This window comes from Sciurus vulgaris (genome assembly GCF_902686455.1).
Source record: "Sciurus vulgaris genome assembly, chromosome: 16".
Taxonomy (NCBI): domain Eukaryota; kingdom Metazoa; phylum Chordata; class Mammalia; order Rodentia; family Sciuridae; genus Sciurus; species Sciurus vulgaris.
Window position 1 is genome coordinate 53,065,972 of NC_136477.1, and position 27,807 is coordinate 53,093,778.

Here is a 27,807-nt window from a genome sequence, read left to right on the forward strand (position 1 = left end):
CCCCTAAAAGGAAAAGAGCCTGCTGGTAGCAGGGGACAGGACATGGGTCCCTGTGCTGGGCTGCCTGACTGTGGGTTTGTGGGCAAGGTCTTCCTCTCTATAGACCTCAGTCGGCCCATTGATGCCACAGGGACAGTGACGGCTGCTCCAAGAAACAGATGGACTTGGCCTCACAGGGGAGGACCCCTCACCTGGGAGCAGATCCCAGCCAGGGGACTCTATCTCCATACTCAGGGTGTGAGGCTCTTCCTGAAGCGTGAGCAGGAGCAATGTCCCTAGCACAGGGCCTGGGAGGACCCGCAGACAGACAGCCCGGCAATGACTGGCCTCATGGACCAAAGGAGCCGTGCCAGAGCTACACCCCGGTGTACCCAGATGGGAAACGGCAGGCATGGTCTGGAGCAGGACCTCAGAATGGGAATGGTCATCTCTGTCATCCATGGGCCTTGGGGGCCAACATGCATGCAGGAGCACAACAGGACACTCTGCCCAGAGGTTGCAAGGACATGAGGGGTTATGCCCAGGATAGACTGGTGGCAGCTTGGAAGCTTAAAAACATCATCACTGGGCATGTTTGCCCAGCAGCACTGAGGACACATCACCCATTCTGTCTCCGGGCAGTCTTGGGGCTGGACAGTCATACACACATGCACACATGTTCCATGAGTCTCTCAGTTTATGGGGCCTGTGGGGGTCAGAATGATCATACCTCCAGGCCCCAGGTGATGACCACACAGAGACGTGGGCCTCAGTATGGGTAGGGAGAGAAGGCAAATGGGTTTGGCTGTGTCTCCCCACACTTACAGGCCAGGACACATGGCTGGCTGGCACAGAGGAAAGGCTAATGTACCCCTGTACCCCAGGTGACACTGACCTCAGTCTGGATAAGGAGGACATGGGCCTGGCTACCTGGGCCTGCACACAGAAATCAGACAAGCACCAGTTGTTCTGTGTATACCCAGGCCCATGCCCCACCTATTACAGTCCCTCCCTGATCCCACTGCTGGCTGGCAGGGTCTGGATACCATGAGTCCCTGCAACTGGCTCACACTCACCTTCTGCCCACTGATGAAGCTGGAGTTTGCCAGGCAGAAGGCCAGGACACAGAGCAAGAGGAGACCCCAGGACTCCGCCATGACTGGCGGTGGCTGGCAGGCACACCGTCCAGAACAGAAGTTGCAGCAGCCGGCAGCTAGGGAATGAGCTCTAAGGGACGGGCAGGCGGGATGGGGCGGGCCGTTTTCTTAAATGCAGTCCCCCACAGGAACCCTCCAGGATTTCCTCCTGCGTATCAGCAGCCAGCAGGCGGAAGGGAAGGCGCTGGCCACTGACCCCTGCATGCACAGCCTGGACCCTGTTCACAGATTCCTGGCCCAGGACCCTTTTGGCTTGGAAGCCCAAGCCCACCTTTAACCATGTGCCTGCACTCTATCAGATTGTGAAGCAAATTCAAATGCAAATGTAACAACACCCACCATCTGTCCAGCCCAGAACTTTCTATTCAGTCTCTGGGGTTCTGCTTGCTGAAAGGTAGGGCAGCCCCTGGAACCGCGTCTGCCCCTGCCTTGACCTTTCCAACTGCCACACTGGGACTCCCTGCCAGGCACCAAACCCCTGGGTGGCATGGATGCCATGGGCGGCCCAGCAAAGCCTCATCCCCTCAATAGTACCAGCCATCCTGCCAGTCCAGCCCGCACCACTCCCGACCCCAAGCCCTCCATGCGCTCCCCTCACCCCACTGACAACTGCCTCCACTCAGCTCAGTGCCTGCTGGGCCCTTCCTGCTTCCTTGCTGCATTCCCGCCGCCGACCTCCATCCACAGCCCCCCACTCACTCTGCTACAGCAACCACGGCTTTTCCACTCCTTAAAATGGGCTCCCGGGGGCTAGGCTGTTAATCCCAGGGTCACATGCCTGCATCTAGGTGCAACCTCAGGTCAAAAGTGCTAAAACGTGTAGATGGACTCTGGTTTGGGTCCTGCACAAGGTCCACCAGACTAGCTCAAGATGGAGCTCAGTTAATTGTAGGAGGCTTTATAAGTCATTACCCAGTGCAGCTGTAACTATTTAATTGTCTCTATACCTCACCTTTTTTTTTGTACTGGGATTGAACCTAGGGCCGCTTAACCACTGAGCCACACCTCCAGCCCTTTTAAATATTTTATTTAGAGACAGGATCTCACTGAGTTGCTTAGGGTCTCGCTAAGTTGCTGAGGCTGGCTTTGAACTTGTGATCCTTCTGCCTCAGCCTCTTGAGGCGCTGCACCTCACTTGTGTTCTGTAAATGCTGCCAGAGAGTTGGCTGGAGTTAGAAACTGTGTGGTTCTGAAAGCTGCCCAATTCAAGAATTGTTTTATTTGTTTAAATAAATGGCTAAATTTAATTTGTCTAAGGTTTCTCCTTACATGTGTGTTGGGGGTATTGGGATTGACCCTAGGGTCTCATGCAAGCTGTGGGTACTCTACCACTGAGCTACAGCCCAGGCCTGGAGCCCAGGTTTTTCCTTTTAACAAAGTCACAGCTCAGAGAGCTTCCCTATGGGTACCCCCACACGATTTCATCTGTTAGCAATGGTCCCGTCGGTGCTGGCTTATTTATTGCCCTCCCAGCATGTCAGCTGTGGGAGGTTTGGGAGGGCCATCTGACTGTTACAGATACTCAGTATAGGTGTGTGGCAAGAATGAGTGAATGTGGGTGGTTATCGTTATTTTCTCTGTCACTGGTAGAGAAAATGAGGCTAAGAGGGTCCAGGTAGCTCATCCAGGGTAGCTCAGCTCATCTGTTTCAGATATATCTTTGGGGACCCAGGGTGGGGACCCCTATTCAGGACTGGGTGTGGTAGGCCCTGCTTTGGGTTGTCACTACCTCGATTTCAGAGGGTGTCAAGGAGATGGAGAAGCAAGAGATGACCACAGAATGAGGCAGCCATTTGTAAATGAATTTGGTAAAGACCTGGATGGGGAGCTGGTGACCTGCCCTCCTCCTCCTAGCTTGGAGGGCCACTGGGCTAGCGTTTGAGGTTTGGCTTGGGGGACACTGAAGGTGAGGAGCTCCCTCCCTGGGCAACTACTTCTACCCTTTACCTACCCCCACAACCCCAGGCCAGGATCCCTACTCTGCTGGCATCAAGGGAAAATGGATCAGAGCAGGCCTTGTACCTAGATTGGCCACACCCTCCTTACCTCCATTTACCTCGCCATAATCCCACTTGGCCCAGTGGTCCCAAGGTTTGAGGCTTCTGACTGGGCCAGGTGAGAGGTGAGTGAGGAACAAGGGACCTTCTCTGGTGGCAGGACTGGGACAGAGGAAAGATAGGGAACAGAGTTTGGCTCTCAAAAAATTTCAGTTCCTACCTAGGCAGGGCTCCCTGAGGCAACCTCCATCTCTCTGACATGAACACAGTGACAGGCAGGGGATCCTGCTCTCCACTGCCTATCACCTGGGTTCACCTCCAAGGGCCATCTTGGTGAGAACACAGGAACCCACACATACCAGTTGTCACAGACCCTGGGCCTCACCTTCACATTGGGCTGCAGCCTCTGGAGGCACCCTGAGGAGCTGGCAGAGGGCAGTGGGCTGGTGTGTTACAGGTGCCCTGGGGAATGTTGTGAACTTTTCTCATTTGTCTTGGGATTCTGGTTTAGCCACAGTTCAACCTGGCGCTGTCCAGAGAAGTCCCCCTCACACCTCTCCTGTCTCCAACACGTATCTGGCCCCTGGAGGGCTACTCTCTTCTCCCTCCCCCACATCCTGCCCACTCTAGTCTCCAGAGCACCCTCCCTCCCCCATGCTGATCATGCCCTGGGTGAAGCCCTGCTGGGACCCCAGTGACCCTTGACCCAGAAGATCCAGACTGTGTCAAACTCTGCTTTATTGGAATAGAGAAAATAGGCAACAGGAATCACACTTGGTGCTGGCAGCTTTAGGTCCCCTGCCCCCACCCCTCTCAGCCCCAGGGCCTGGCTCCCCAACTTGTCTGAACCAGGGGAGGCCTCCATTTTGAAAAACTGCACGGGGCGGGAGCTTCTCATGTGCACTCTGCTACCAGCTTCACAATTAGCAGCAAGATGCCCACAACGACAGCAGCAGCAACAAAGGACTGGACTTGACACTTCAGGAAAGGATGCGTTGGGCCGATCGGATCCACAGCGCCACGGATTAACAACGGCACCACTGTAACAGACACGACACTGGGGTGCCTGACCATGCCACTGCAGGGCAGGCGACACACCATGGGAGGCTGAGAGCATATGGACACCTTGAGGGGCCTGGCTCTCTTACTCCCAACATCAGAAAGAACTGACTGAACACCTGTCCACATTCTTTGTGGGGACAGTCAAATTAAGGTACCAAAGAGGAGGGGAGAGAACATTTTTAAAAGAACAAAGAAAGCCTGGTTCTCTGCTGGAGCAGGCACTGGGCTGGACGTGGAGGGGGTAAGGCTGGCTGCAGCCTGGGCTAGCCAGTGAGTTCAACGGGTAGCTCCCGGCCACACAGGGCCTCCCACTGGCGGGCCAACAACGAGATGAGCTTCTCTCTGCTCTCGGCACTGGGGACAAACACCTGCCACTGGACCTCACGGCCCTGGCCAGCCCTGGCAGGGCCTCCTGGCACCTCCCCAAAGTGGTCCAGGGTGACACTGCCCATAAGGTCATGGCCCTGCACATCGTCAAAGACGAGGGTGAGGGCCTGCGGGTAAGGCTGGTAGCCCATGAGCACGCGGTCCAGGTCCCGGACGCGACGGCCATCGTCTAGCCGGTACCTGTCCCTCTGTGGTGGCTCTTTGGCAAACTCAGGCAGTGGGTAGTGGACATAGTCCTCATCCAGGAGAAAGATCTCGGCACTGGTAAGCAGGAGTGTCTTGGGGCGCAATGGGCCCCTGCAGCGTCCAGGCGGTGGCATGCCCACCTGGAAGGCCTGTACATACAGCAGTATGCTGAGGCCCGGAGCCTTCTCTGGGTCAGCTGTCTTCTGGGCCACGATGTATGTTAGGTCCCCAACCTCCTCCTCACTGGGGTAGGTGAACTTGACACGGCTTGAGTGGATCAACTCGTAGTTCTCCATCTTCCCTGTAGAGAAAGATGTCACCAAGGCTATGGCCTGGAACTGACCTGTAGAGGAGCTAGAAGCACCAGGGGCCCCAAGCCAGCAGTCTAGGACTGACACCAGAGGGACTGAGAAATTTCTGGGATGGAAGCTCTTCAGAGGCAACGTCCCATATAAGACCCTGGCTAGCTAAGAGGGAACGAGAAAAAGTGAAAGAGGCACCCTGGGACTCTTGAAGTCCACCTAGTACAGGTCTCCAAGCTGAGCTGGACAGGGTACCTGTGGTCTTGTTCCCAAACTCCGAGTAGAAGTCCTTGTCGACAGGCTCCGGTGAAGGTGTGCGCTCCAGAGAGGACAGCACCAACATGAGGTGCTGGAGGAAGCAGTGCGTCAGGTAGCTGTCCCGTGTCAAACATGTGACCACCTGTGTGGGGGAGGAGCCTGCACAAGAAGGGGCTGGTCAGGGCCACAGGCTACCACTTTACCTGCCAGGTCTCTGTCCCCGGAAGGGCAAGCCTGGGGGCCCTAGGGAGACCATCATGGGACTCGGGGAGGCAGCCACTTATCAGGCAGGAAGGGCTGAGACATTTTTCTGGAAGGGGATACAGAGGCATGAGGGAAAGAGCTTAGTTTTCTCTCCTCAGGAAGTATGAGTCAGAAACATCCTGCCCGAGCCCAGGGCCTGCTCTGCTTCTGTGCGGGCTGGCGCTCTGCATACCCCACCTCCCACTCCCAGCCCTGGGACACGAGTCCTGCAATCTCAGCAGTTCCTGGAGCTGCTTCCTCCCGCCTGGTTAGCTGGCTTGTAAGCAGAGAGATAACTCTGTCTACGATAACGCACCCACAGATGGAAGGTGGAAGCCCAATGGTGACACTGGCCTTCATCTAAAATGGGACAAAAAGCACAGTGGGTCGCTCACCGGTCAGGCGGAAGTACTGGTCAAAAAGGCCAACATTGACTGACTGCAGGTCGCTGAGTTTGAGCACAAAGCACTGGGAGATGTGGAAGGGGCTGTTGTTGTAGTCAGTGTTTTTCTGATGCCAGAAATCTATGGAGAGAAAGGTGTGGACAGGGTTGGTGGCAGTGGCAGGCAAGCACAGGGTGCAGATGGGCAGCATGTCCAGCAGGAATGGGTTGCCCATCAAGGATCTACACCACCTCTAACATGCAAGACCTCCTATGCAACTCGGTCTGGGGTCCGAGCCTCACCCAGCTGGTTCACTGGCCAAAGCTCCTGATCAAGTCCCAAGGGGCAGAAGCTGCCCAATCCCTGCTTCCCGCCTCTCACAGCCAGTTCCCAAGTACTTGCTGGGCCCTGGCATGGCATATTCATATCCGGTCTTAGGTCCTCGTGATAGCTTAGGAGGAAAGTGCTGCTGTCATCGCTTCCTCGGACGTGGGACTCAGCCCAGAGCAGTTGAGGTGCTGCTGCCTAAGGCCACACAGCTGGCCCTCAGCCTGCTCTGAACATACGCTCCAAGCTTCCAAGCACCAGATCTGGGTACCTACCCTGCAGTGGCTCTGAGAAGTAGCGGCGGAGGCCGTCATGCAGCACAAAGTACACAGCCTTGGTGGACAGCAGCACGCAGGCAGTCACCTCCAGCCCCGGGGTCTGGTAGAACACCACTGATGACCACAGGAGGTGCCTCAGTTCCTCGTTTTCGACCTGGATACAGAGGGCTGGGTGTGGGCCTAGAGGAGAGCAGGGTGGGGCAGGGGCATGCACCTTTCTACCTCCTAGACCACAGATCCCTGGCAGGACATCTCACTGCCATTTTTGTCATCCTCACTAGCATGGTGGCCAGCATTACCCCAGGGACATGCCCATGGCGTCAGATGGGAAAAGGCAGGAAGCTCATCTCATCAGTGTGTCTAACTCAGAGCAGAGCAGTCAAGAGTACAAGACGGGCAGTGGGAGGAAGGTTTGTGGGGCCAGGGGCTGCAGAGGAGGAGGTGGCAACAGAGGACAATTGACAAGAAGACAACTCAGGACCACATGATGCTAGAGAAATCAGAGGGCCAAAGGCAACCCCTGCCTCATCCTTAGCATGTGCCTAGGGGAGCCCACACCTTTCTCTGCACAAGCCTCGGTGCCTGGGCCACTACCTCAGCAATGCTGCTGTGGAAGAGCTCAATGATGGCGCTCCCCTGCAGGCTGGCAATGTGCCGGAGTGACGGGCAGACAGGCAGGTGTGAGGGAATCTGATTCTCCTCTGAAGTGGACTGGATCAGGCGCTCATTTGGGTACTGGGTGGGGGCCTCAGCTTGTGCAGGGGCTTCTGCTGGGGCTGGGGCTGGAGCTGGAGCTTGAGTTGGGGTCTCTATGGGGGCCTTCTCTGGGACCAAAGATGGAGCTGAGGCCTCTACTGGAGCCAGAGCTGGAGCCAGAGCCAGAGCCGGAGCCGGAGCCGGTGCCGAAGCTGGAGGCAGAGTTGGAGTTGGAGCTGGAGCTGGAGCTGGAGCTGGAGCTGGAGCTGGAGCCGGAGCCGGAGGCAGAGTTGGAGGAGCTTCCACTGGCGCTGGGGCTGGGGCTGGGGCTGGAGCTGGAGCTGCAGCTGGAGCTGGAGCTGGAGCCAGGGTCTCTGTTGGGCCTGGAGCTGAGGCTGCTGCCAGGACTGGAGCTGGGACCTCCGCTGGGGCTGGAGCCAGAGCCTCTGCCAGGCCCTCCTGGGGATGCTGGTCATCACTGCATCTCCCAATCCCCCAAGAAATGCCATATTAACATGGGGACTCAGGGAAATTGACATCTCAGGGACAATGTCAAGAGTGTGAGGGCCATTTGTGCACCACATGCCACTATTGGGGTCACTAGGAGATTTCATCACCAGATTCTTTATGGGAGGACAAAATAGCAGAGGGAAAGCACCCAGGCCCTTTCTTCTGAGTGGGAGATGGGCAGATGGGAGCAGAACAAGTCACCCCAGGGCTGAAAACTCATTCTGAGAACGTGTCAAAGGTGTCAGAAATGCCACTCCAGGGTCCAGAGTGCCAACCCAGGTGCCCAGCCCTGGACCTAGGTGTGCAGGTGCATGTAGAGGTGAGGACAAAAAGCTCAAACCGCTTCTCAGTTTGCCTTTGGGATGTCCTTTGGTGGTTCAGGTTTAGCCCAACCAGCCACCATTGCACATGGCCATGTACAATGGGACTGAATAATGCATAGAAACTTAGAGCTCGTGGAGGCTGGGAGGTCATACCCCTGTTGAAGGGACTGCTTTAGAGGTCATTCTCTCAACTTGACCAGTCCAACTGCTGAGATCCTTGGGGCTGTGACCCTGCATTTGGCCAAATACCTTAGGAAGCCTTGGGGCTGTCCTCCTGCTGTCCTGGAGCAAAGATGCATCTGCTAGAGGGCCTGGTTTCTGCACATGGTCCCCTGTGGGGGTGCCAGCAGGCTTGCGGATAGCAGGGAAGTGAAGACAAGGTGTGCACTATTGAAGCCACACCCAGGGGAGGGGAGAGGAGATGGCCATATAGCACAGGCTGCTATCTGGAAGAGGTGGGGAGCCCTTTGGGAGTGTCACCTGGGGGGATGGGTTGGAGGGAGAAGGGAAACCTCATGAGTTGCCAAGGAGAGGCATGAGTGAAGACAGGGTCTCTGCTATCAGCGGGGAAGAGAATAAAGTTAGGGGACAGGAGGTAGTCAAATGAATGGCTTTCTTCCCCAGGCAGAGGAAGTCCAGGAAATCCAGCAACATGAGGTGCAAAATCCCCATTGAGCCCCAGGTAGGAGCAAGCTATGGGGGACCCTGGATAGGCTGCCTCTATCCTCAACCCCAGTGTGGCCCTGAGGGAAACCCAGTAAGGAGTCCTGGAAATTTCCTCTGGAAATCCAGAGGAAGCCAGGCTCTGTGGGACAGGAGCAGGGGAAGGGGGAGGACAGCAAGGACAGAAAGACAGGGCTGCCAACCTCAGACTTCCCAGTCAATACCTTGGTCTTCCCAGGACAAAGGGGCCTTGGCAAAAATGACACAGTCTAGCTCTGACACGACCTGTCACTTTTGCACCTGAGGATTTTTTGGGAAGGGACTCCCAGAGTCACAGGCAACCCAGTCCTTCCCAAGAAGGGCTTTGTGGCTCACCAACAGGGAGGGCCTGGCAGCTAGTTCAGGGATGGGAGGGCCTGAAGCAGCCCCAGATCCACAGCCAGCCACGGATTGTGACCCTTGGGACTGGGAGAGCAGGTCACACCTAGAGGCCATGTTTGGTTCATGGGAGCAGAGTGGCAGGGCCAGGGTCAAAGTGACAGCTCTCCCAGTGGGCAAGTAAGGTGGAGGGAAGCTCCCTCAGCCTCCCCTGCAAGGGTGGCAGGATTAACACATTATCTCCAGGACAGTTTTCCTGGAGATGAGTAGTAGCCAGGTGCCAAGCCTGAGGGAGCTGAGGGCAAGGCCAGGGGTGGCCAGGTGCTGGGGAGAAGCTGAGGGGCAGGACAATGGCCTGCTCACAAAATGCTGATGCCCAGAGATCACCCACATGCCAGCCCATGCCCCTGTGCCCCAAGAGCCTACATGTGGTTTTACCTGGCTCTGCCCTCGGCAGGCGGACCATCCCCAAGGGGGCCCCTGAGACCTGGTTCCAGTCGCTGGGGTCTTGGCAATGACCACAGTCTTCAGGTCTTGTAGTGAGGCCCGCAGCTGGTTGTAGATGCGCAGGAAGTGGAATTTTTCGTGGGGTAGCACAAAGATGGCGGTGACAAAGCGGTAGCCAACAAGCAGCTCAAGCACATGGCCGTCGGCGAAGGCGCCCCGCGGCTGGGTGCAGCTGCGTGTGGGATCCAGCAGCACTGTGGAAAGTGGCACGCGGCTGAGCTTGAAGCTGTTGCGGTTGCGGCAGTTGTGGGTGCCGCGGTTGGGCATGGGGTTGAAGTCAGCTTTGATGACGTTGAGGTGCTGAGGTGTGAGTAGTAGCCAGTAAGGGATGGCAGCAGACTTGACAGCCTCAGAGGGCGCGCAGCAAGAGCGCCGCACAGCCGAGCAGAGTGTGCAGCTGGCCCACTCGATGTTGCCCGAGTAGTCCCCTGCGGCTGTCTGTACCATGCGCTTGTCACTGTAGACCAGGTAGACGGGGAAGCAGCCCTGACTGCGTTCCTGGCAGCCGCCGGCCACCTTGTAGAAGGTGAGCAGCTGGCGCAGGAACTCCTGCAGGCTGGTGTGGCTGCCATAGAGGACGGGACTGCACAGCATGGCCATGTGCTGTGGGGCGAAGCAGGAGCGCAGGTCAGCGTGGAACTCATGCAGGTTGGCAGCGTCTGAGATGATGAAGAGCGTGTTCTCACTGTGCCGCACCTTGAGCACCAGACACAGCTCAGGCATAAGGAAACCAAACTCCGTGAGGTCTCCATGCGGGAAGCAGAAGACGAAGCGCAGGGATGAAAGGATGTGCTGGCTGCTGCCCCGCGACTCCTGGTGCGGGATCTCAAAGACGGCAATGCCAAAGTCAGTGAGCACGAGGCAGGCGGCGAACTGGCGGATGCTACCCTGCACGTGGATCAGGAAGCACCACAGCACCTTGAGGATGCGGATGTGCTCCAGCAGGAAGTCCTCATCTGCGCCCAGGGCCCACTCCAGGGCCAGGCGCTCCTCCTCAGCTTCCTCATCCTCCTCCTCCTCCTCCTCCTCCTCCTCTTCCCCCTGGCCGCCCTCCTCCTCTTCCTCTGCGTCGGGGGGTCCCATTTCAAAGTAGCGGTTCTCAGCAACATCTTCCTCGTCCTCATCCTCGTCCTCATCACCCTGCTCTCCCTGGCCCTCCTCTCGCTGGTTGGCTGCCTCAATCCAGGCGGGCAGCTGCCGTTCGATGGCCTGGCGGATCAGCGTGCTCAGGCGCTGGATGAAGTCCTGGTTGGTGGCTGTGTAGCCGATGCAAGTGAAGGGCAAGAAGATGATCTGGCCAGACCCAGGCACCACCTGCACCTCTGGCTCTGCATGCTCTGGGCTGTGTGGGGAGAGACTGGATCAGTGACATGAGGGTCAGGGACACCCCACCCCACCTCAGAGACTGCTGCGTATGCTTGGCCCTGGGGAGCCAACCCATGGGTCTCCTGAGCCTTCTACATGGCTGAGCTGTTCCCAGAAAAGGCATGGCGGGGAGCCGAGGACCTGACATGTGCAAGGTTTGGGGCACAGCTGATGAGCAGGGGCTTCCAAAGACTCAGACCCCAGCCAGCCAGGCCAGCTCCGTTCAGACAACACTGGTTCCCCCAACAGAAGTGCTACAGAGATTCCTCAGTCATTCAGATGCTTGCTTCCATGAGTCCTGAGGCAATGAGTACTCCAGGGTGTGAGGAAGGTGTGCTGAGGCAGCCTTAGGGACTGTCATGTTTAAATGCCAGCTCTTCCACACCATTCAGCCCTTGCAGGTATAACTAAAATTGGCAATCTGCTACAAAGTGTCAGAGGGTTAATGTTTGAGGATTTGTAGGCTACCCCTATCAACTCATCTTGTTTCAACACCTCTGTAAGGATGTAACTATCAGCTGGGTGTGGTGGGCCTATAATCCTAGTGGCTCTGGAGGCTGAGGCAGGAGGATTGCAAGTTCAAAGCCAGACTCAGCAAAAGCAAGATGCTAAGCAACTCAGCGAGACCCTGTCTCTAAATAAAATACAAAATAGGGCTGGGGATGTGACTCAGTGGTCAAGTGCTCCTGAGTTCAATCCCCAGTACTCCCCTCCCCACAAAGAATGTAACTATCAGCCGGGCACAGTGGTGCATGCCTGTAATCTCAGCAGTTTGGGAGGCTGAGGCAGGAGGATCACAAGTTTGAGGCTAGCCTCTGCAATTTAGGAAGGCCCTAAACAACTTGGCAAGACCCTGCCTCAAAATATAAAATTAAAAAAGGATTTGGGATGTGGTTCAATGGTTAAGTACCCCTGGGTTCAATCCCTGATACCAAAAAAAAAAAAAGAAAAGAAAAGAAAAGAAAAAAAAGAGAATATAACTATCATTCTTAGCTCCTGGACTGTACAAAAAAGGCTATACACTGAACTGGCCTTGATGTGCCAACACCTGGTACAGGGTAATGTGAATCAGGTGAACAGGTGAAGTTTAGGGAAAACAGATCTGAGTCCATCTCACCTGTGTTTACTTAAAGAAAGAAATAGTTCTGTAGGACTACTGTGAATAGATTGGTAACAAAACCTAACTGGTGACCTCTGGCCTACAGCTGAGAGAGGGCAGAAGGCTGTGGCCAGGCCCAGATGCCTTCTTGACCACTTCCTTACCTTGCACCACCAACAGCTCCTGGCACGTCCCTTGAGTCATCAGGAGCTGCCTGATAGAGAAGGAAACACAATCAGCCCCTCGCTGCAGCCATTCCCTGGTATGTACTGGGTGCTGGACCCTGAGATGGACACTGCCGTCTGTGGTGCACCTCACCATCCCCACTCCACCCATGCTCACTGGGTTATCCTGTCAGCATATGGTAGGGTTAGGATCCCCACCCCTGTCTGTCTGAGCCCAGCCCACATTCCCAACCCCCAAAGCCTGTTGCCAATCTCAGGGGTTTTGACATCCAGGGGCTCCTCATGCCACCCAAGAGTCCAGTTGCACAGTCTGCCAATCCAGTCTGGTCCTAAACGAGCAGCAAATGCATGCAATGAGTAGGGCTGAGGCAGTCCCAGCAAGAGTCCCCAGTGCTTTCTGCATAGTGTTCAAGATCTAGGGCTTAGGAACCTCTTGCTGGGTAACCCTGAGCAGGGAGTTCTGGGGACAGACAAGAACTCTGCAAACCATCCTGGCATCATAGGGCCATGACCTTGTGCTGTGCAGACAGATGGGGCTAGAGAGAGGCCCAGGCACCAAGACACAACACATAAGCCCCTTTCCCTTCTTATTTGCCTCCTTTCCCTTTCTGGGACTCAGGGATGAGCTTCTAAAGCCTGAGCAGCAGCCACAGAGGAGATACTAGTCACACTGTTTCAGACTACCATAGTGACAGGTTGAGAAGGGGCAGAATGGCCCCAGGGTACCAGGTGGCTGGGGAGAAGTTCTTCTGAACTGTCTTCTCCAAGGCAGCCTATGAATGTGGGGCTCAGGGTTCACCCCCACCCCCTGGCCCAATGACAGAGCATTCGAGCATTCCCCGTTGGGGGCGGGGGGCGGGGAGGGAGGTCCACAACACACACACACACACACACGCAGGATGGAGAAAGGGAAGGGAGAAGCTGAACACAGACTCAACCACTGCATTAGTCAAGAGGACTCAACTAGAGACATGTCCAAGAGAAAGACTGCAGGACCAGGCAGAGAGCACAAAGCTTGGCGGCATGTGCTGTGTGCTTTGGCCAGGCCACTGCCAACTGGACTACCTCAAGCAGCAGAGTTGGCTTCAGAGGGAACAGTCCCCAGCAGTAGGCAGAGGGCATTACCTGTCCTGCAGGGATGGACTCCAAGGAATCAGAGCAGCCCCCCGCAATGGGCCGGTCCTCGGGAGTCAGACTGTCGGTGGATGAGAGGCTGCTGGCCAGTGCCTCCTCCTGCACGAACATGATCCCTGCAGAGGTGGGGTGGGCGGACGGGTGGGCAGGGAGAGCAGCTGTTCAACAAGGGGCTGGGCCTTGGGCTACCAGATGGCTGGGGGTTAGCCAGACCCCCAAACCATCGTTAAGGGTAATAGAAGAAAAAGGCAAAGCTAAAATCCTCTAACAACTCATGAATGAACCAATGACTGCTTCTCTAATCTCAGGCAGGGAGAAGCTTTCTGAGCACACATGCAGAGGAAGAAACTGCTAGGTAAGACTACATTAAAAAACAACAACAACAAAAAAACCTCTGTGGATGAATCTTAAAAACTAAGAAAACAAAATCAAATGCAAAGAGAAAAAGTACTTGAAATACGTAACAAAGATTGATATCTTTAATCTATAAAGAGTTCTTACAGATTACAAAAGTGGTAGGGGGTAGAAATCCCATTAATAAAGAGACTGCAAAGAACATAAAGAGACATTCCACAGAATTGCCAACAGATGTAACACGTGAAAAAGATGCTTATCCTCTCCAGCACACAAAGAAAGGCAAGTTGAAGCAGACCGGTTTACCTCCCGCTTTGGCAAAGGTCAGACTCATGGTATGGCCTGGCCCTGGCCTAACTGGGTAGAGATGGGCACTGGGGTGGGAGCTGACCCCCTCATCAGGAGAGCAGTTTGGCACTACGTCCATCAAGAGCCTTAAATGTGTTCACTCCTGAAGCACTGTCCCAGGAGATGACTAGCTGTGACCCCCTCCCCCCATCCCCTGATCTGACACCTGCAGGGCCAACAAATCCTCAGAGCACAGGATGCCTCACCAGAGGCAAGACCTTGCAGGCTCCAGATTCCCCTTGGGCTGTTGAGTACAATTTGAGCCTGCACCCACAGGCCCACTGACTGCCCCAGGGCCACCTCCCAGGGGCAGTGGCACTAACTCATGCACCCTGGAAATGCATGGGGTTTTAAAACCCTACTGAGGCTGTTTTATGAACATACCCTGTTTGGACCCATCACTTCCAGCCTGCAGATGGGTTTTTCAACATGTTCTGAACTGTAGCGAGAGTCTAGAGGAGCCTGGGCCTGCCTCCACACTCCAGCTTTGCCACCAAACAGTCACCACAGCCCAGGGAAATGACTCTGAGCCCCACAGGGCATGAGATCTGTCTGGTTTGGCTGCTGCCCGAAAAGACAACTTGCACAGCCCAGGTCCTTTGCCCCAGGGCTGGGCAGGCAGGCAACCCAAGCCCAGACACCCTCACAAAGCGAAGCAGCAGGGGCTCTGCAAGGCAGGAGGGCAGCAAGCACACAGCCATGCATGAAGCATCCCCCTCCCCGGGACCTCCCCTGGGCTTTGCCTACGCTGCACTCTCCCCTAGAGTCCACCCTCTCCTGCTGACCTGTTCAAATCCTACTCATCCTTCGAGAGTCACCTCAGACACTACCTCCACTCAAATCTACAAACATCCTTTAACCATTCTACCCTGGGCTACAGTTCATCTCCCCAGATGGCTCCATGTTCCTCAGGGGCAGTGGCCTGAATCCCCAACTAAGGATGTAGTAGGAAAGGGGAATCTTTACTGACCACTTTTGTTGAGCCAAAAGCAGTGCTAAGCGCTTCCCCAGCATTAGCTCATGCGTGCCTCTCATTATTTACCACATTTCATCAAATCTAAGATGCTTGGAAACGGTGCCATCTTGGTCTTAGCAGGTGTCCACGGAAGTTTTCCCATGACTCCATCACGAATACCAGCTGGCTGACAGCAACTAGGGGACGCCACTGACTGAAAGACGCATCTCAATTTCAGAGAAGTCGCAGAGTGGAAACGTGTGCATCTTAGAATCGATGAAGTAAGGTGTATCCACTTTATGGTTGAGAAAACAGCTTCAGAGAGGCTACACAGTTGCTTGAGATCACACAGCCAGGAAATTGGAGCCTGAACTCTGCTGCCTGCTCCTAACCACCTTTCTACACAGCTTCTCTCAGTCCTGGACCTGGCTGGGGAATCGACGCCGACATTTTGCACACTGGCCCTTATCAGTCACAATCCTCCATGGCTCCAACAGCCGGCTATAGCTCTTGAGACGACCAGAGGACTGGTGTTTTCTGGACAGTGCCCCCTTCACACTGGCCTGGGAGTGCCCAGTTTATTTGCAAGTGTGCTCCCACTACAGACCAGGCTGGGAGCAACAGGAGTCAGTTAGCTAAGCTGCTCTCACACAGGAGAAATCCCTGCCCATCCAGGCCAGCTCCAGTAACACACGGCTGAACACACACGAATGCGGATGCGTCCACATTTGTGAGGAAAAAAGCAACATTTTCTTGCCACTAACCCCCCGAGTCCTGTTTGGACATAAGGAAATGTGGATGGGGACAGCCTGTCCACTTCCTTCCTGGACTATGGCCTGTACAAACAAGTGGTCAGAAAGGGCCACTCAGCGGATGGGATAGGGGACATCAGGAGAAACCTCAGACAGGGGTATGACCTCGTCATTTCTCACCCAAAGGAAAGAGATGTGCACACAAAGACATCCACTGCAGTTTTATTTGAGAGGTGCAAATCTGAGACAATGTCTCAATGTCCAGTGACTGGGAAGCGGGGATAGACTACAGAAGTCACTCTGCAGAGTGCCCCAGGGCAAGAGGCCAGAGAGGAAGGGGGAGATAAGGTTGGACCTAGGCTGCCATAGAGGCTTTGTCACTGCGGGGTGGGGATGGGGGGACTGCCTGCAGCTGCAGCCTTCGGGGAGACACCCCATCCCCTGCCCACCCGGGGCCTGCTCTTTACCAGCTTGTTCTGCACTTGCTGGACTCCACACTCACTAGCTCACTGATCCATTGATTCAACAAATGCTGACTGAGAACGGCCAGCCGTGTCCTTGGCCTTGGGACCAGACACATCTCCCTGTCCCTGAGAAGCCTACAGTTACACTTTTCCTCTGGACGGTCACCCGTGCCATGGGATCCTGGAGAGGGGTTCGACCTCCATGCAGATGGCAGTGATAGGGAAGCTTCCTCACAGGGATCCACACCCTCTTCCTTTTTATATAAAAAAACAACTGAAAAATTTCAGTCAAGAGATTGATCAAAGCAAATGGGCAAATGCTCTGGCTCCTAGCCCCATGGCTCCATTCTTATCAATTCTCTTCTGCACAGCATGGTGGTAACCTCAGTGTGCTGCTCTGCGTCGGGCTTTTGTCTTAACGTTAAATAAGTGAGTCTCCCTTCTTGCTGCCAGTCTTCTCTCCCTGACGGGACTGCCGCAGAGGAATTCTGTGCCACAGATGCCTCTCCCCGCCCCTCCTTGGTATGCATGTCACAGCCTGTGTGTCGCCAGCAGGGAGTACTTCACCCCCCCTGCCCAATATCTGATCCCTCTCTAAGAGTTCCCCTAAGGTGGGGTCACCAGGTCAAGGGGTGGAAATGTATTTCTGGCTCTTGAAACATAGGGTCAAACTGGTTTCCCAAGGCCTCACACCAAGTTCTGCGTCTCCAGGAGCCCGGGTGGGCGGCGTTCTTTCCTGCGTGTCCCGAGCCTCAGCTCCACTTGGGACGGCACACCTGCCCCTCTTCTGTTGGGGCCGGGCCAGCAGACACGCTCAGGGGACCTGCTTCACTCACTCATCTCCGAGGATGCCTGGGTTCAGAGGTGAAAGCCCTTTGAAAACGCTAAGACAGTGGGCAGATGAAAGGGATTGATCTTCCATGGGTCCACAGGGACACAGACAGCCCATCTTGGTCCCACAAATGCAGTGTTTTGGGGCTGAGCCACACCATGAGAGCCACAGACACGAGGTTAGGATAAAAGAAAGTTCCCCACTGGGGATCAGGGCTCCAGACTCAGTAATGTAACCAGACCTGGCTTCCCATTAATGAGCAGCTGGCCTGCCCATGCTGCCAAGGGGAAAGAGTCCTCGTGAGCCAACAGCCCCGAGTCTGCTCTGTTAGACACCTGGTGGTCTCCTAGAGGAACTGGAAGCAGGTGTCAGAGCATCAGGGATCCTCGCTAAGCAAACGACAGAACTGAAATCAGGCCAGGCGCACCTGCTGCGTGCCACCTGAGGAGCCAGACTGCGGACAGCACCACCCTCCCTGTGCCTGACCCTGAAAGGAAGCAGGTGCCAGCATCTTTCCCCCAACCCCAGCCCAGCCAGGGGGCCCAGGCGGGGGCTGTGCAGCTCTGCTAGGAGCAAGATTCATATGCGATTACCTTGGTTGGAGAGGATGGGCTGGGGCAGGGAGGCGGAGGTGGGAGCTGTGGTGGGAGGGGAGCCACTGGGTCCAACGCAGGGGGCCGCTGAGAGCCGGGAATCCTCAGCAACCTGAGGAGAAGGGCCTGAGTCAGCCAGGGCGAGAAGGCAAGGCACAGGAAAAACAGACTGACAAGGGCTGAGGAGGGAGGAGCTCAACGGTTCTCACAAAAAGGTGATGAAGATGGTCTCACAATAACTTGAGGGGCTGGCACCATCGCCATCCTGCCACACAGGAGGACCCAGAGGGTGTGGCCTGCTCGAGATCATGCAGCCTAGGAGCAGTGCAGCCAGGACTCAGTGGCCCTGAGCAATCCCATGATCCAGTCTCCCAGAAACCAGCTCCTCCTTGGTTGGTTCCTCGCCACAATCCTCTACCTCCCACACAAATGCCCACCTTCTTCTCCGGGTTGCTCAGTTTGGACTTGACATCCTTGGCTTTCTGAATCGCTTTTAGTACTTCCACAGTGTCCAGTTCCTTCTCTGTGGTTGCTGTGTCATCCAAACAGACCTACAGAGTCCACAAAGTGGTTCTCAGCATGTGGATTGGCATGCGTGGTGGGAGGAGAATGGTGGGCCCCTGGTGAGGAGTGGGCATGAGCATCCAGTGTAGGCCAGGCCCTGTGAGGACACTGGAGGCCAAGGGAGGTTCGGCCTCCTGAGAGGTGGGCTCCTCGCCACCCACAGAAGTGACCTGGGAGCAACTTGGAGGGGCCTATGGAGGTCCCACACTGCCTCATCTGTCTCTGGGAGTCCCTCTCCAAGGGGAGGCAGTAGCCTCTTGAGTGGCTGGGATTGGGGAAAGGTGGTGACTTGCACTAAGCTCCCACTTATGGATGGAGCTCAGCTTGTCAAAGAGCAAGGGGAGTGCCTTCTGGGCAGGGGAACCAGGAGGCCAAAGGCATGGGAGCAGCAGGAGAGGGCACGCAGTATGGCCGAGTGAGGGAAAGGCCCAAGGCCTGGATAGCTGACACCATAACTCCTAGGTCTGGACTCTGGGAGGAGATGGCACCTTATGAAGACAATCTAGGTAACAATGTGGAAAGGCGGTCCTTGAGACAGAAAAGGCAAAGAGCGGGATGCAAATAGCCTCTCAAGGACTTTCTGGCCTGGGATTTGGGGAGGACAGAGGCTCCAAGGAAAGGACTGGTGAGAGAATCAGGGCAGGGCTGCTTGAGGCTGAGGGAGAAGAACGAGCCTGATGAAAGACCTGTTTGGTCAGCCTGGAGAAGGTGGTAGTGGCAGTGGCAGGTGGAGAGCCACAGCCAGCAGGCAGCAGACACTGGGCTGGGATGTACTGGCAAAGATGGGCAAACTCTTGGGGCTTCTAGTCAGGCACTGTGGCCAGAAGCTGTCCAGGAAAGACGATTATTTTAAGTCTCTTATTTCTACTCCTTGTCTAGAATCAACAATGCTATTTTTTATTATTATTTTTTTTTGGTACTGGGGATTGAACCCAGGTGCTTAACCACTAAGCCACATCCCCAGACCTTTTTTTATATTTTATTTAGAGACAGAGTCTTGCTAAGTTGCTTAGGGCCTTGCTAAACTGCTGAGGCTGGCCTTCAACTCATGATCCTCCTGCTTCAGCCTCCTGAGCTCCTGGGATTACAGGTGTGTGCCACCATGCCCAGCTAACATGCTATTTTTTTTTTAAAGTTGAAAACAGATTCTCCACACTTCGAATCTGGGACTATTTGTTCTTAGGGAGCCCTCCTGGCCTGAAGTTCTGCCAGATGCGACATAAAGCCATGCCCCATGGGAAAGGGGTACAGTGGACTTTCCAAATGAGAAAGGCCCTGGGGTAACCTTCTGAAGCAAGTTGGGACAGAAAAATGTATGCCCCAGCCCAAGTCTGCCCATATGGACTTGGACTCCATCCTGCCCGTCTTCTTAGGATCCACTGGTGGCACGGGGGCTTACCTCGGAAGCCCGTTCTCCAAACTGAGCAAGCACCTTGGTCCGGTAGTCAGGGATAATGCTCAGAGGATTGTTCAGCAGGGCCACATGCTCCAGACATGGGAGGCTGCCTATGCTCCTGACCTCCTCCATCTGCAAGGTATGAGTACAATTCCCTTCTGCTCCTTCTATTACTTCAGCAACACAACACATTGGATGGCCTCTTTTAAATGAGAGGCATCTTAACGATCTTCTGTAACATGATCAACACTAACGCCTAGCAATCCAGAGCCCAGGAGAGCCCGTTGGGATGGGGCTCACCTGTTCAATCCTGTTGTCGCTGAGGTCCAGGTTGACCAGGGAATATAGCTTGTGCAGGCCACTCAGACTCTCCAAGAGGTTGCCTGCCAGGTTCAGGGTCTTGATATTCCCCAGCTTGGTGTGAACGCCTTCCAAGGAGGAGAGCTTGTTGTAGGACAGGTCGAGGTGTACAAGGTTGTACAGGTGCTGCAGCCACATTGAGAACAGAGCAGTGGCTCAGGTAAGGCCTCCACAGAGAGAGGACAGATGTCCTTCTGTCTGAACTTACTAGTCATGTGAGGCATCTCTGCCTGTCTGATCTGACAGTTAACAGGAAGGGAAGACCCTTTGCTCCTCTGTGTGTGCCATAGCCCAGCAATAGCCCTGGCAGGCAGGTTAGGGATGAGAGCTGAAAACAAGCCTGCGTGTCTTCAGGATGGAAGCACACCATCTCTGTCATGCTTGGCTTGCATTTACTCAACATTTCTAATTCTTTGGAACAAGGACAATAATCACTCCAGCAATATTACAGGATCCCTCAAGGGAAAGTGGCAGTCCCCACCTCCTGACATCCCAGGACAGGACAGGACCTTGGGAGAGCCTATAGGCAGCAACCATCTCTATAGACATTACCTGCAGGTTGTCCACGACCAGCACTCCATTGTGACTCAGGTCCAAGAACTCAATCTTTGGGATCAGTTTCTTATGAAACAGAAGAAGACCCAATGTTACTCTAGGAGGAGGCTGGATCCTATAGATCCTGCTCATGGTGGCTGGGCAACCTGGGGCTTTCTTTTGACCAGACTTCCAGCAGGCTGCCCCTGCAGGGCTAAAAATGTGACATCTTTTGTTGCCCACACAGTATCACATCCGAGGCACATGGGGACTCCAGGGCTAAGCACTAGCCAATGCTTTACAGAACATTTGCCTTAAGAAAATGACAAATTGTAATGTCCCGGACAGAGAGAGACGACCTTTCTTCAAACCCCGCTCCCTCCCCACTGAGAAGCATAGACAGAATCACACTCCTATTGCCCTAAGCCCACCTGGATGTTACCTTTACATGGACACATCTGTAAACTAGGGAGTGATTTTTGTGCCTATTTACAAGTGTCATCACTTGCTGTGGTTCTAGAAATATCAAATGTACATGTAATTAACACACTCTGGTTCTAAGTAAAACCTTATCAACTGTAAAGATTCTTATTTTGAAGTTTAACTTAAAAATTATGGGCAATGCATAGAGCACTGCATACAGGTTTTCTGTGGTCTTTCCAGAAAAACCAAATTAAAGACCCAATCTGAGGCTTTGGTTAGGCCAGAGAGGCCCTCAACACTGGCTGCTACAAGCATACCACAGACTCGTCGATCTCAGAGATGCTGTTGTGGCTCAGGTCAAGGGTGGTCAACGCTTGCCATGTGGGGATGACGGCAGTCACAGGGCCTTCAAGTGTTGTGCCTTCTGGCTCCCACTCATCAAATTCTGAGGCTTCGGGAACGAGGACTTCCTGAATAAGAACATCTGTTGAGCACTATGCTCAGGCCCTCACGCAACACTAACTGGAACACTATCGCTGCAAAATTAAAGGAAGGGCTGGAGCATATTTAGCATGTGGAAGTGAGCTTGCATTTACACAGGGCTTTGATGCATGTGCCTTTAAGTGATTGTGAAATAACTGAACGTTTTAGCAACTAACAGCAGCTTGGAGTATGTTCCTTTGCTGCAGGAGCAAAGGTTGATCAAGCCCATAGGAGCCTCTGCTACATGGTGATGCCTATTCAGGCTAATTCTCAGGGGATGAAGGTCCAAATTCACAGTGTTGCCAGGCAACTATGCTCTCAGAGTGGTCCCCACTGTGGACAGCAGGCCTTTAATTTTAACCATTACTTCACAGGGATAAAATCAGTGCTAAGACAAGGGTAGCAGCACAGAGACCACCAAAGGGGAGAGAGGCAGGCCTCCTTGATTTGACTTTTTACTTTTGGTATCAGGGATTGAACTCAGAGGCACTCGACCCTATTTTGTATTTTATTTAGAGACAGGGCCTCACTAAGTTGCTTGGTGTCTCACTTTTGCTGAGGCTGGCTTTGAACTCACCATCCTCCTGCCTTGGCCTCACGAGCTGCTGGGATTACAAGCATGCGCCATAGTGCCTGGCTGGTTTGACCTTTATTTATTTATTTTTTAATTTTAATTTTTTTTTTTAGTTGTAGATGGACACAATACTCCAATTTATTTACTTATTTTCATGTGGTGCTGAGGATTGAACCCAGTAACTTGCACATCCTAGACAAGCACTCAGCTACTGAGCTACAACCCAGTGCCTCACTTGACCTTGTAAAAGAATTTTTATTGTGGTACCTGAGAACTCCGGTTCTTGTGCATGCTAGGCAAGTACTCTACTACTGAGATATATCTTTTATTTATTTATTTTTAAAAGACAGGATCTTGCTAAGTTTCCTAGGTTGGCCTCAAACTTGGAATTCTCCTGCCTCAGCCTCTAGAGTAACTGGGATCCCAGGCGTGTGCCATTAGGCCTAGTTCTTGGCTTGACTTTTGAGGTTTACAAGACCTCTCCGCTGGTAATGATCACCCTAGGTTCCTTCATCCAGGCAGCAAAGAATGCCTTGAAGAAGGACAAGGTATCCCAATGCCCTTGTTCTCGCCACAGTTTCCTTCTTCCAGTCAGCAGCCTTAAGAGAAAGAATTTTCACCAAATCCAAATCTTAATCAGATGCCTTCAGTCATGACAAAATTAGCTACCAGATGCTTTTTCTATACTCAGGGAAGGCTTTTAACATTACTAAGATGTAAGACATAAAAAGGTAAAAGAAACCTCCTACACTCTCTATTGGAATGCTTCTGCTGTTCGTTTATGAACAGGTCCCAGCACTTCTACAACCTCACCTTCTACTTTAAGTCCATGGAGGACAAGATACAAATAAATGCTAAGCCAGGCCTCATTAGGCTTTGAGGAACAGTTACATCAATCTAATTATCAAAGGTCCTGCCACAGCTTCACAGTTCACTAGAAAACAGTGGCCTTTTAAAATTCTTTTTTGGAGGAAGCAACCAAGTTCCTTAAAATGTCTTGTTAACAACACTGATTTTTTATGAAGATATAGGCTAGTGTCTCATGGGTTATCAAGTACTAGGAAGGCCTGTGTGATGTGTGGCAACTTGGGAAAAGTCCAGCCTCTGGGTTCTTACTGATGTGGCCTTGTTGGTACCTGTCTTTAGTGGTGGGGACCACAGCTGGAATCTTGCCCTGTAGACAGTGCCCCAGGCAGGAAACAGGTTAAGCTTACCTTCATTGAGGTTGCTGAGAAGCGGACACTCATCGTGGCTAAGGTGGGCTTCGAGGCAACCAGCCCTCGGATATGCTTAGCATCACAGTGACTTATCTGGAACAACAACAACAAAAAAACAACCCTGTGTCTCAGAAATGCATCCTGGCTCTATCAGAAGTCCCAGGAAGTGAGTGTTCATCATGCATACACAAAGAAAGCCCAACAATGGGCAACCCAAATCCATAAGAGGCAGGAGGTGACTCAAAATCTATGCCTTTCTTTTTCCCAATGCTGTTTAGAGCTGACTAACCATTCTCTGAAGTATCTACAAGAAAGGCATCTAGATTCTAAAACTCATAGTGAACCACAATTTCATTTTATCGGTAAGGACTGTCTGGTTTTGGCAGGTGGACAGAAAGGGTGGGTCATGGAAACCAGTGCTAGGAATCCTCCTGCTCGCCCAGCCCCATTCTACTGCCTTAACTGTTCCATCATAAGGAGAGGAATTCATGCCAAGCACACTGCCCTGAGGGTTTCATACCCACAAACCAGACTAGTGGAGCCCCAGTTGCTGAGTAGGGCTGGGTGGCTTTCCTCATTCCCTAGGCCTCACTCAGCATGTGGTGGTTGAGGTACATATCCCAAGTTTCCATCGAGGGAGTGGCCTTCAAGGTCTGAGGCAAGCCTAGATAGCTACAGGCAGAAGAGACTGATGGGCAGCACAGGCTCTGGAGTCAGACTCAGCTAAATTCAAACCCCAGTTTCCTCTTCTTAACTGTGTGATCCTGGCCAAACTCCGTCATCCCCCTAAACTTCAGTTTCCTCAATTGGAAACTGGAAACGAAAGTGCCCACTTCACAGCGTTGTTGGGAAGATTCAATCAAGCAGTATTCACCAGGCGCAGGGCCCAGTTGAATGCAAAAGTCAAGTTCAGGATACATATGCTTGAAAACATTTCAAACAGCTTTTATTATTCATTACTAATTCCATCTTCTTTTATTTTTCTATATTTCTTCATTGATTTTGGTACTGGGGCTTGAACCCAGGGATGCTTTACCACTGAGCTACATATCCTTTATTTTTTATTTTGGGACAGGGTCTTTCTAAATTGCTTAGGGCCTCACTAAGTTGCTAAAGCTGGCCTTGAACTTAGAATCCTCCTGCCTTAACTTTCCAAATTGCTGGAAATACAGGTGTACACCACAGTACCTGGCTCCATTTTCTTCTAAAAACTGAGTAATAAAGTTAAGTTTTGAGAACTAAGGAGCCTAGTAGCAAGTAGCATAAAGCATTTCTCACTAGTGTGGGTGCCACAAGGGCAGGGAAACCTCAAGTCCTTTGTCTTGGGAAATAAAGACTTGGAATTGGCTCTGTCTGACCCTAATGATAACTTCCCAGGACTTCTATTTGAATGATGCATATTTCCTGACTCCATGAGAGGCCCAGAAGGAGCAGACCATGGTGCTCTACTCCTCTAAATGCCTGCTGCTGTCCATGCCTGGAATGGAGACATGCAGACCAGCCAAGGCCCCCCTTTTGTCTGCCTGGGACAAAAAGGCCTCGCCTTTGTCTGAGGGACCTGGACAGAACCTGCCACAAAATGCCAAACACAAAAGCAACAGTACTGCTGGGTGCAGTGGCACTCGTGAGTAATCCCAGCAGCTTGGGAGACTAAGGAAGAGTTCAAAGCCAGCCTCAGCAACTTAGTGAGGCCCTAATCAACTCTGAGAGATCCTGTCTCTAAATAAAATATAAAAAAGGGCCGAGGATGTGGTTCAGTAATGATTAAGCACGCTTGGGTTCAATCCCCAACACAAAACGAAAAACCAAAACAACAAATAACAAAACAAAACAGAAGAACACCCAACAGTACCTTAGAATTAAATCTGGACACCCGACATAAACACAGTTCCCTAGCCACAGATAAACGGGAACCAAACAATGTTCATGCATGGATTGGACCTTACCTCCACCTGATGAAGAGACTTGAATATGGACAGGTCGAATGGCAGGAGTTGTTCCCGAATGTTGCTGTTCCCAAAAGGTCCTTCGGTGCCAGAAACCTGAGGCCAAAAAAAGTGGCTTAATTAGGGATGCTGTTGCCACCACTCTCCATCCATATTTTTGGGTTAGTGTGGTAGCAGCTGCCAAGCCAGCTTTGAGCACCTCTACCTTCGGCAAGTTAGGCTTGGGTTGGGGTTTAAACTAGACATTGGGTGATGACGCCCCCTGGTGCTCACAGTCAGAAGCACAGTGCCAAGAACACCAGGCAGTCTGCCTTCCTTGGAAAGGGCCCGGCCCATGTCTCCTCCACACGACTATGCCAGTTAGCTGTCAGGCCCCACTGGCAATTGAATGGCTCTCTGCAACTGAGTTGCTGCGGCTTTACCTTAAGGTATTTAAGGCGACAGGTGAAGTCCAGAATGTGCCCAAGGTCAGTCTTGGCATCTCCGCTGGCGCACGTGGGCTTTCCTTGCTGCAGCTGTTCGGTGACTGCATAGAGCTGCAGGGGCCTGATGGCAAAGACCTCACCTGCCCCCAGGAGCTGTTCTCCTGCAACAGCCATGCCCTGAGGAATGAGTGTTCAACCCCAACCCTAGCACACAGTATAGCCAGGGAGTCTGCCCATCAGGCCAACAGTCGCCAAGCAACGCACATGCACCTATCATGTGCAAACACTATGTTGAAACTAAGCATGAAGGAACAGTTGCCCTCCTGAGTTCACACTGCACACAGGGCAACCCTGGACATGTGAACACGGAAGGGAAGAGCCATGGGGGGAGAAGCAATTTGGTTGTTACCCTAAAGAGTAAGGTTAAGTCAAGATCTAAGGAACTGAGCCAGGATAAGGCTGATAAGAGGCAGTGTTCTAAGCAACAGATCTACACTGTAACCTCCAAAAGGCAGATGCTCAGGTTAGGTAAAGGCCTAAGATGCCAGCAGCAGAGCCCGAGAGCATGATGGCTACTGAGCCAGACCAACTGGCATATGGTTCTTGCTCTGCTCCTTCTAGCCATGTAGCCTCAGGCAGGTCACAGGCCTATGACTACTAGTATTCACACCTCTACCTATAGCTTCTGGGGGAAGGCAGCAGGATGATACATAGGCTGGATGATGACAGGGCATGCTTCCTACACATCACCTAATATCACTATGGTCTCTGGCAAGGATGAATCAGGTACAAGAGGTAGTCCACCATCCACCTTCCAGTACTCCATCACAGAGACTTAAGAGTCCCAAGGGGAAGCACCACAGCTCATCACCTGTGAGGCAGGTAGGTGGGCAGGCTTGGCTGTGGACCAGGGCCAGAATTTGGGCACCCCCAAAGAGGTGAGCCTGGCTAGGACTCAACAGATTGATTTTTGTGCAACCCTGGGCCTCCAAGTCACCTAGTAAGAGAAGGTAAGTTGTACCCAGTACTTCAAGGACCAGTGGCCACATACCTTTTTCAAAGAGCTCTTCAGCCAGTGCTGCAGTAATGCCATTTATTTCCTGCAAAGAAAACAAAACCTGTGGTTAGAAAGTCCATCTGCCCCCAGCTATGGGATTTGCATATTCCCTCAAGCTACCCTTTCTGCTGTTGTAGTGCCAATTCTCTAGAGTGAACAAGCTAAATCTATAATGGAAGAAGAAGCTTAGAAAGGGAAACTAAGTATTTTCAGTTCAGTGGATACCTGAAAGGGCTGCTCAAAAGCTGGTAAACTAGACTAATGCTGAAAATTCAGGTTCACATGGGCAATGTGGAGCACACCACGGCCCAGGAGGCCCAAGAACTTGGCTGTGAGAAGCCATCAGCTCCCAAAACTGATTCTGGAGTGCTTAAGAGAGGGCATAGCAAAAAAGCATCCTTTCTTCCAAAATAAACAGGACTTATCACCCTAGTGGGACAAAGGATCTCCCAGAGCCAAGTCTCCCTGGAAAGGACATTTCCATTTTCTCCCATGTTTTAAACATGTCTGGAGAAAGAAAGGACACACTTGTTCTCTTCCTGAATTCATAACGTCCAGACTCACAACATCTCTCAACTCCAGGGTCAGAGGTAAGAAAAGACTTTTTTTTTTTTTGGGTGGTGGGGGGACCAGGAATTGAACTCAGGGGCACTCGACCACAACCCTAGCCTATTTTTGTATTTTATTTAGAGACAGGGTCTCACTGAGTTGCTTAGAGCCTCACCTTTGCTGAGGCTGGCTTTTGAACTCTTGGTTCTCCTGCCTCAGCCTCCTGAGTCACTAGGATTACCACCATGACATTTAGAATTTTCTTTTTGAATGATGTGATGAAGGAGGCATGACAAAACAAGCCTTCAGACAAATGAAATCTAATAAGCTGCACCCTAATTCCGACTGGGTAATGCTGAGTGCTTGATAGGTACTGGTTCACTGAATCTTCCCAAGACCCCATAGGAGAAAGCCTCTATCTTTATTATTTTTGGTACCAGGGATTGAACCCAGGGCCCATTAGCCACTGAGCCACATCCCTGGCTCCTTTCTATATTTTATTTAGAGACAGGGTCTCACTAAGTTGCTTTAGGGTCTGGCTAAGTTGCTGAGGCTGGCTTTG

General features: G+C 52.8%; 2 protein-coding genes across 3 annotated transcripts in view; both read right to left on the bottom strand.

Moving 5' to 3' along the window:
• The window catches only part of STAB1 (stabilin 1), a 30,060-nt gene extending 28,850 nt beyond the window's left edge, over window positions 1–1,210 (bottom strand). For both annotated transcript variants that reach the window (XM_079115241.1, XM_079115240.1), the window contains exon 1: window positions 1,056–1,210. In XM_079115241.1, coding sequence (XP_078971367.1) covers window positions 1,056–1,136 — 81 coding nt within the window. In that variant the 5' untranslated portion in view covers window positions 1,137–1,210. The remainder of the gene's footprint in view (window positions 1–1,055) is intronic.
• Window positions 1,211–3,853: 2,643 nt separating this feature from the next.
• NISCH (nischarin) overlaps window positions 3,854–27,807 on the bottom strand; it is a 36,045-nt gene continuing 12,091 nt past the window's right edge. Inside the window, 19 exon segments of the mRNA XM_079116022.1 lie at window positions 3,854–5,069; window positions 5,326–5,487; window positions 5,967–6,095; window positions 6,557–6,713; window positions 7,154–7,733; window positions 9,568–9,608; window positions 9,610–10,978; window positions 12,265–12,314; window positions 13,411–13,535; window positions 17,718–17,829; window positions 18,155–18,268; window positions 19,681–19,809; window positions 19,978–20,163; window positions 20,590–20,658; window positions 21,312–21,464; window positions 23,266–23,361; window positions 25,215–25,310; window positions 25,637–25,800; window positions 26,691–26,739. Coding sequence (XP_078972148.1) covers window positions 4,459–5,069; window positions 5,326–5,487; window positions 5,967–6,095; window positions 6,557–6,713; window positions 7,154–7,733; window positions 9,568–9,608; window positions 9,610–10,978; window positions 12,265–12,314; window positions 13,411–13,535; window positions 17,718–17,829; window positions 18,155–18,268; window positions 19,681–19,809; window positions 19,978–20,163; window positions 20,590–20,658; window positions 21,312–21,464; window positions 23,266–23,361; window positions 25,215–25,310; window positions 25,637–25,800; window positions 26,691–26,739 — 4,392 coding nt within the window. The 3' untranslated portion in view covers window positions 3,854–4,458.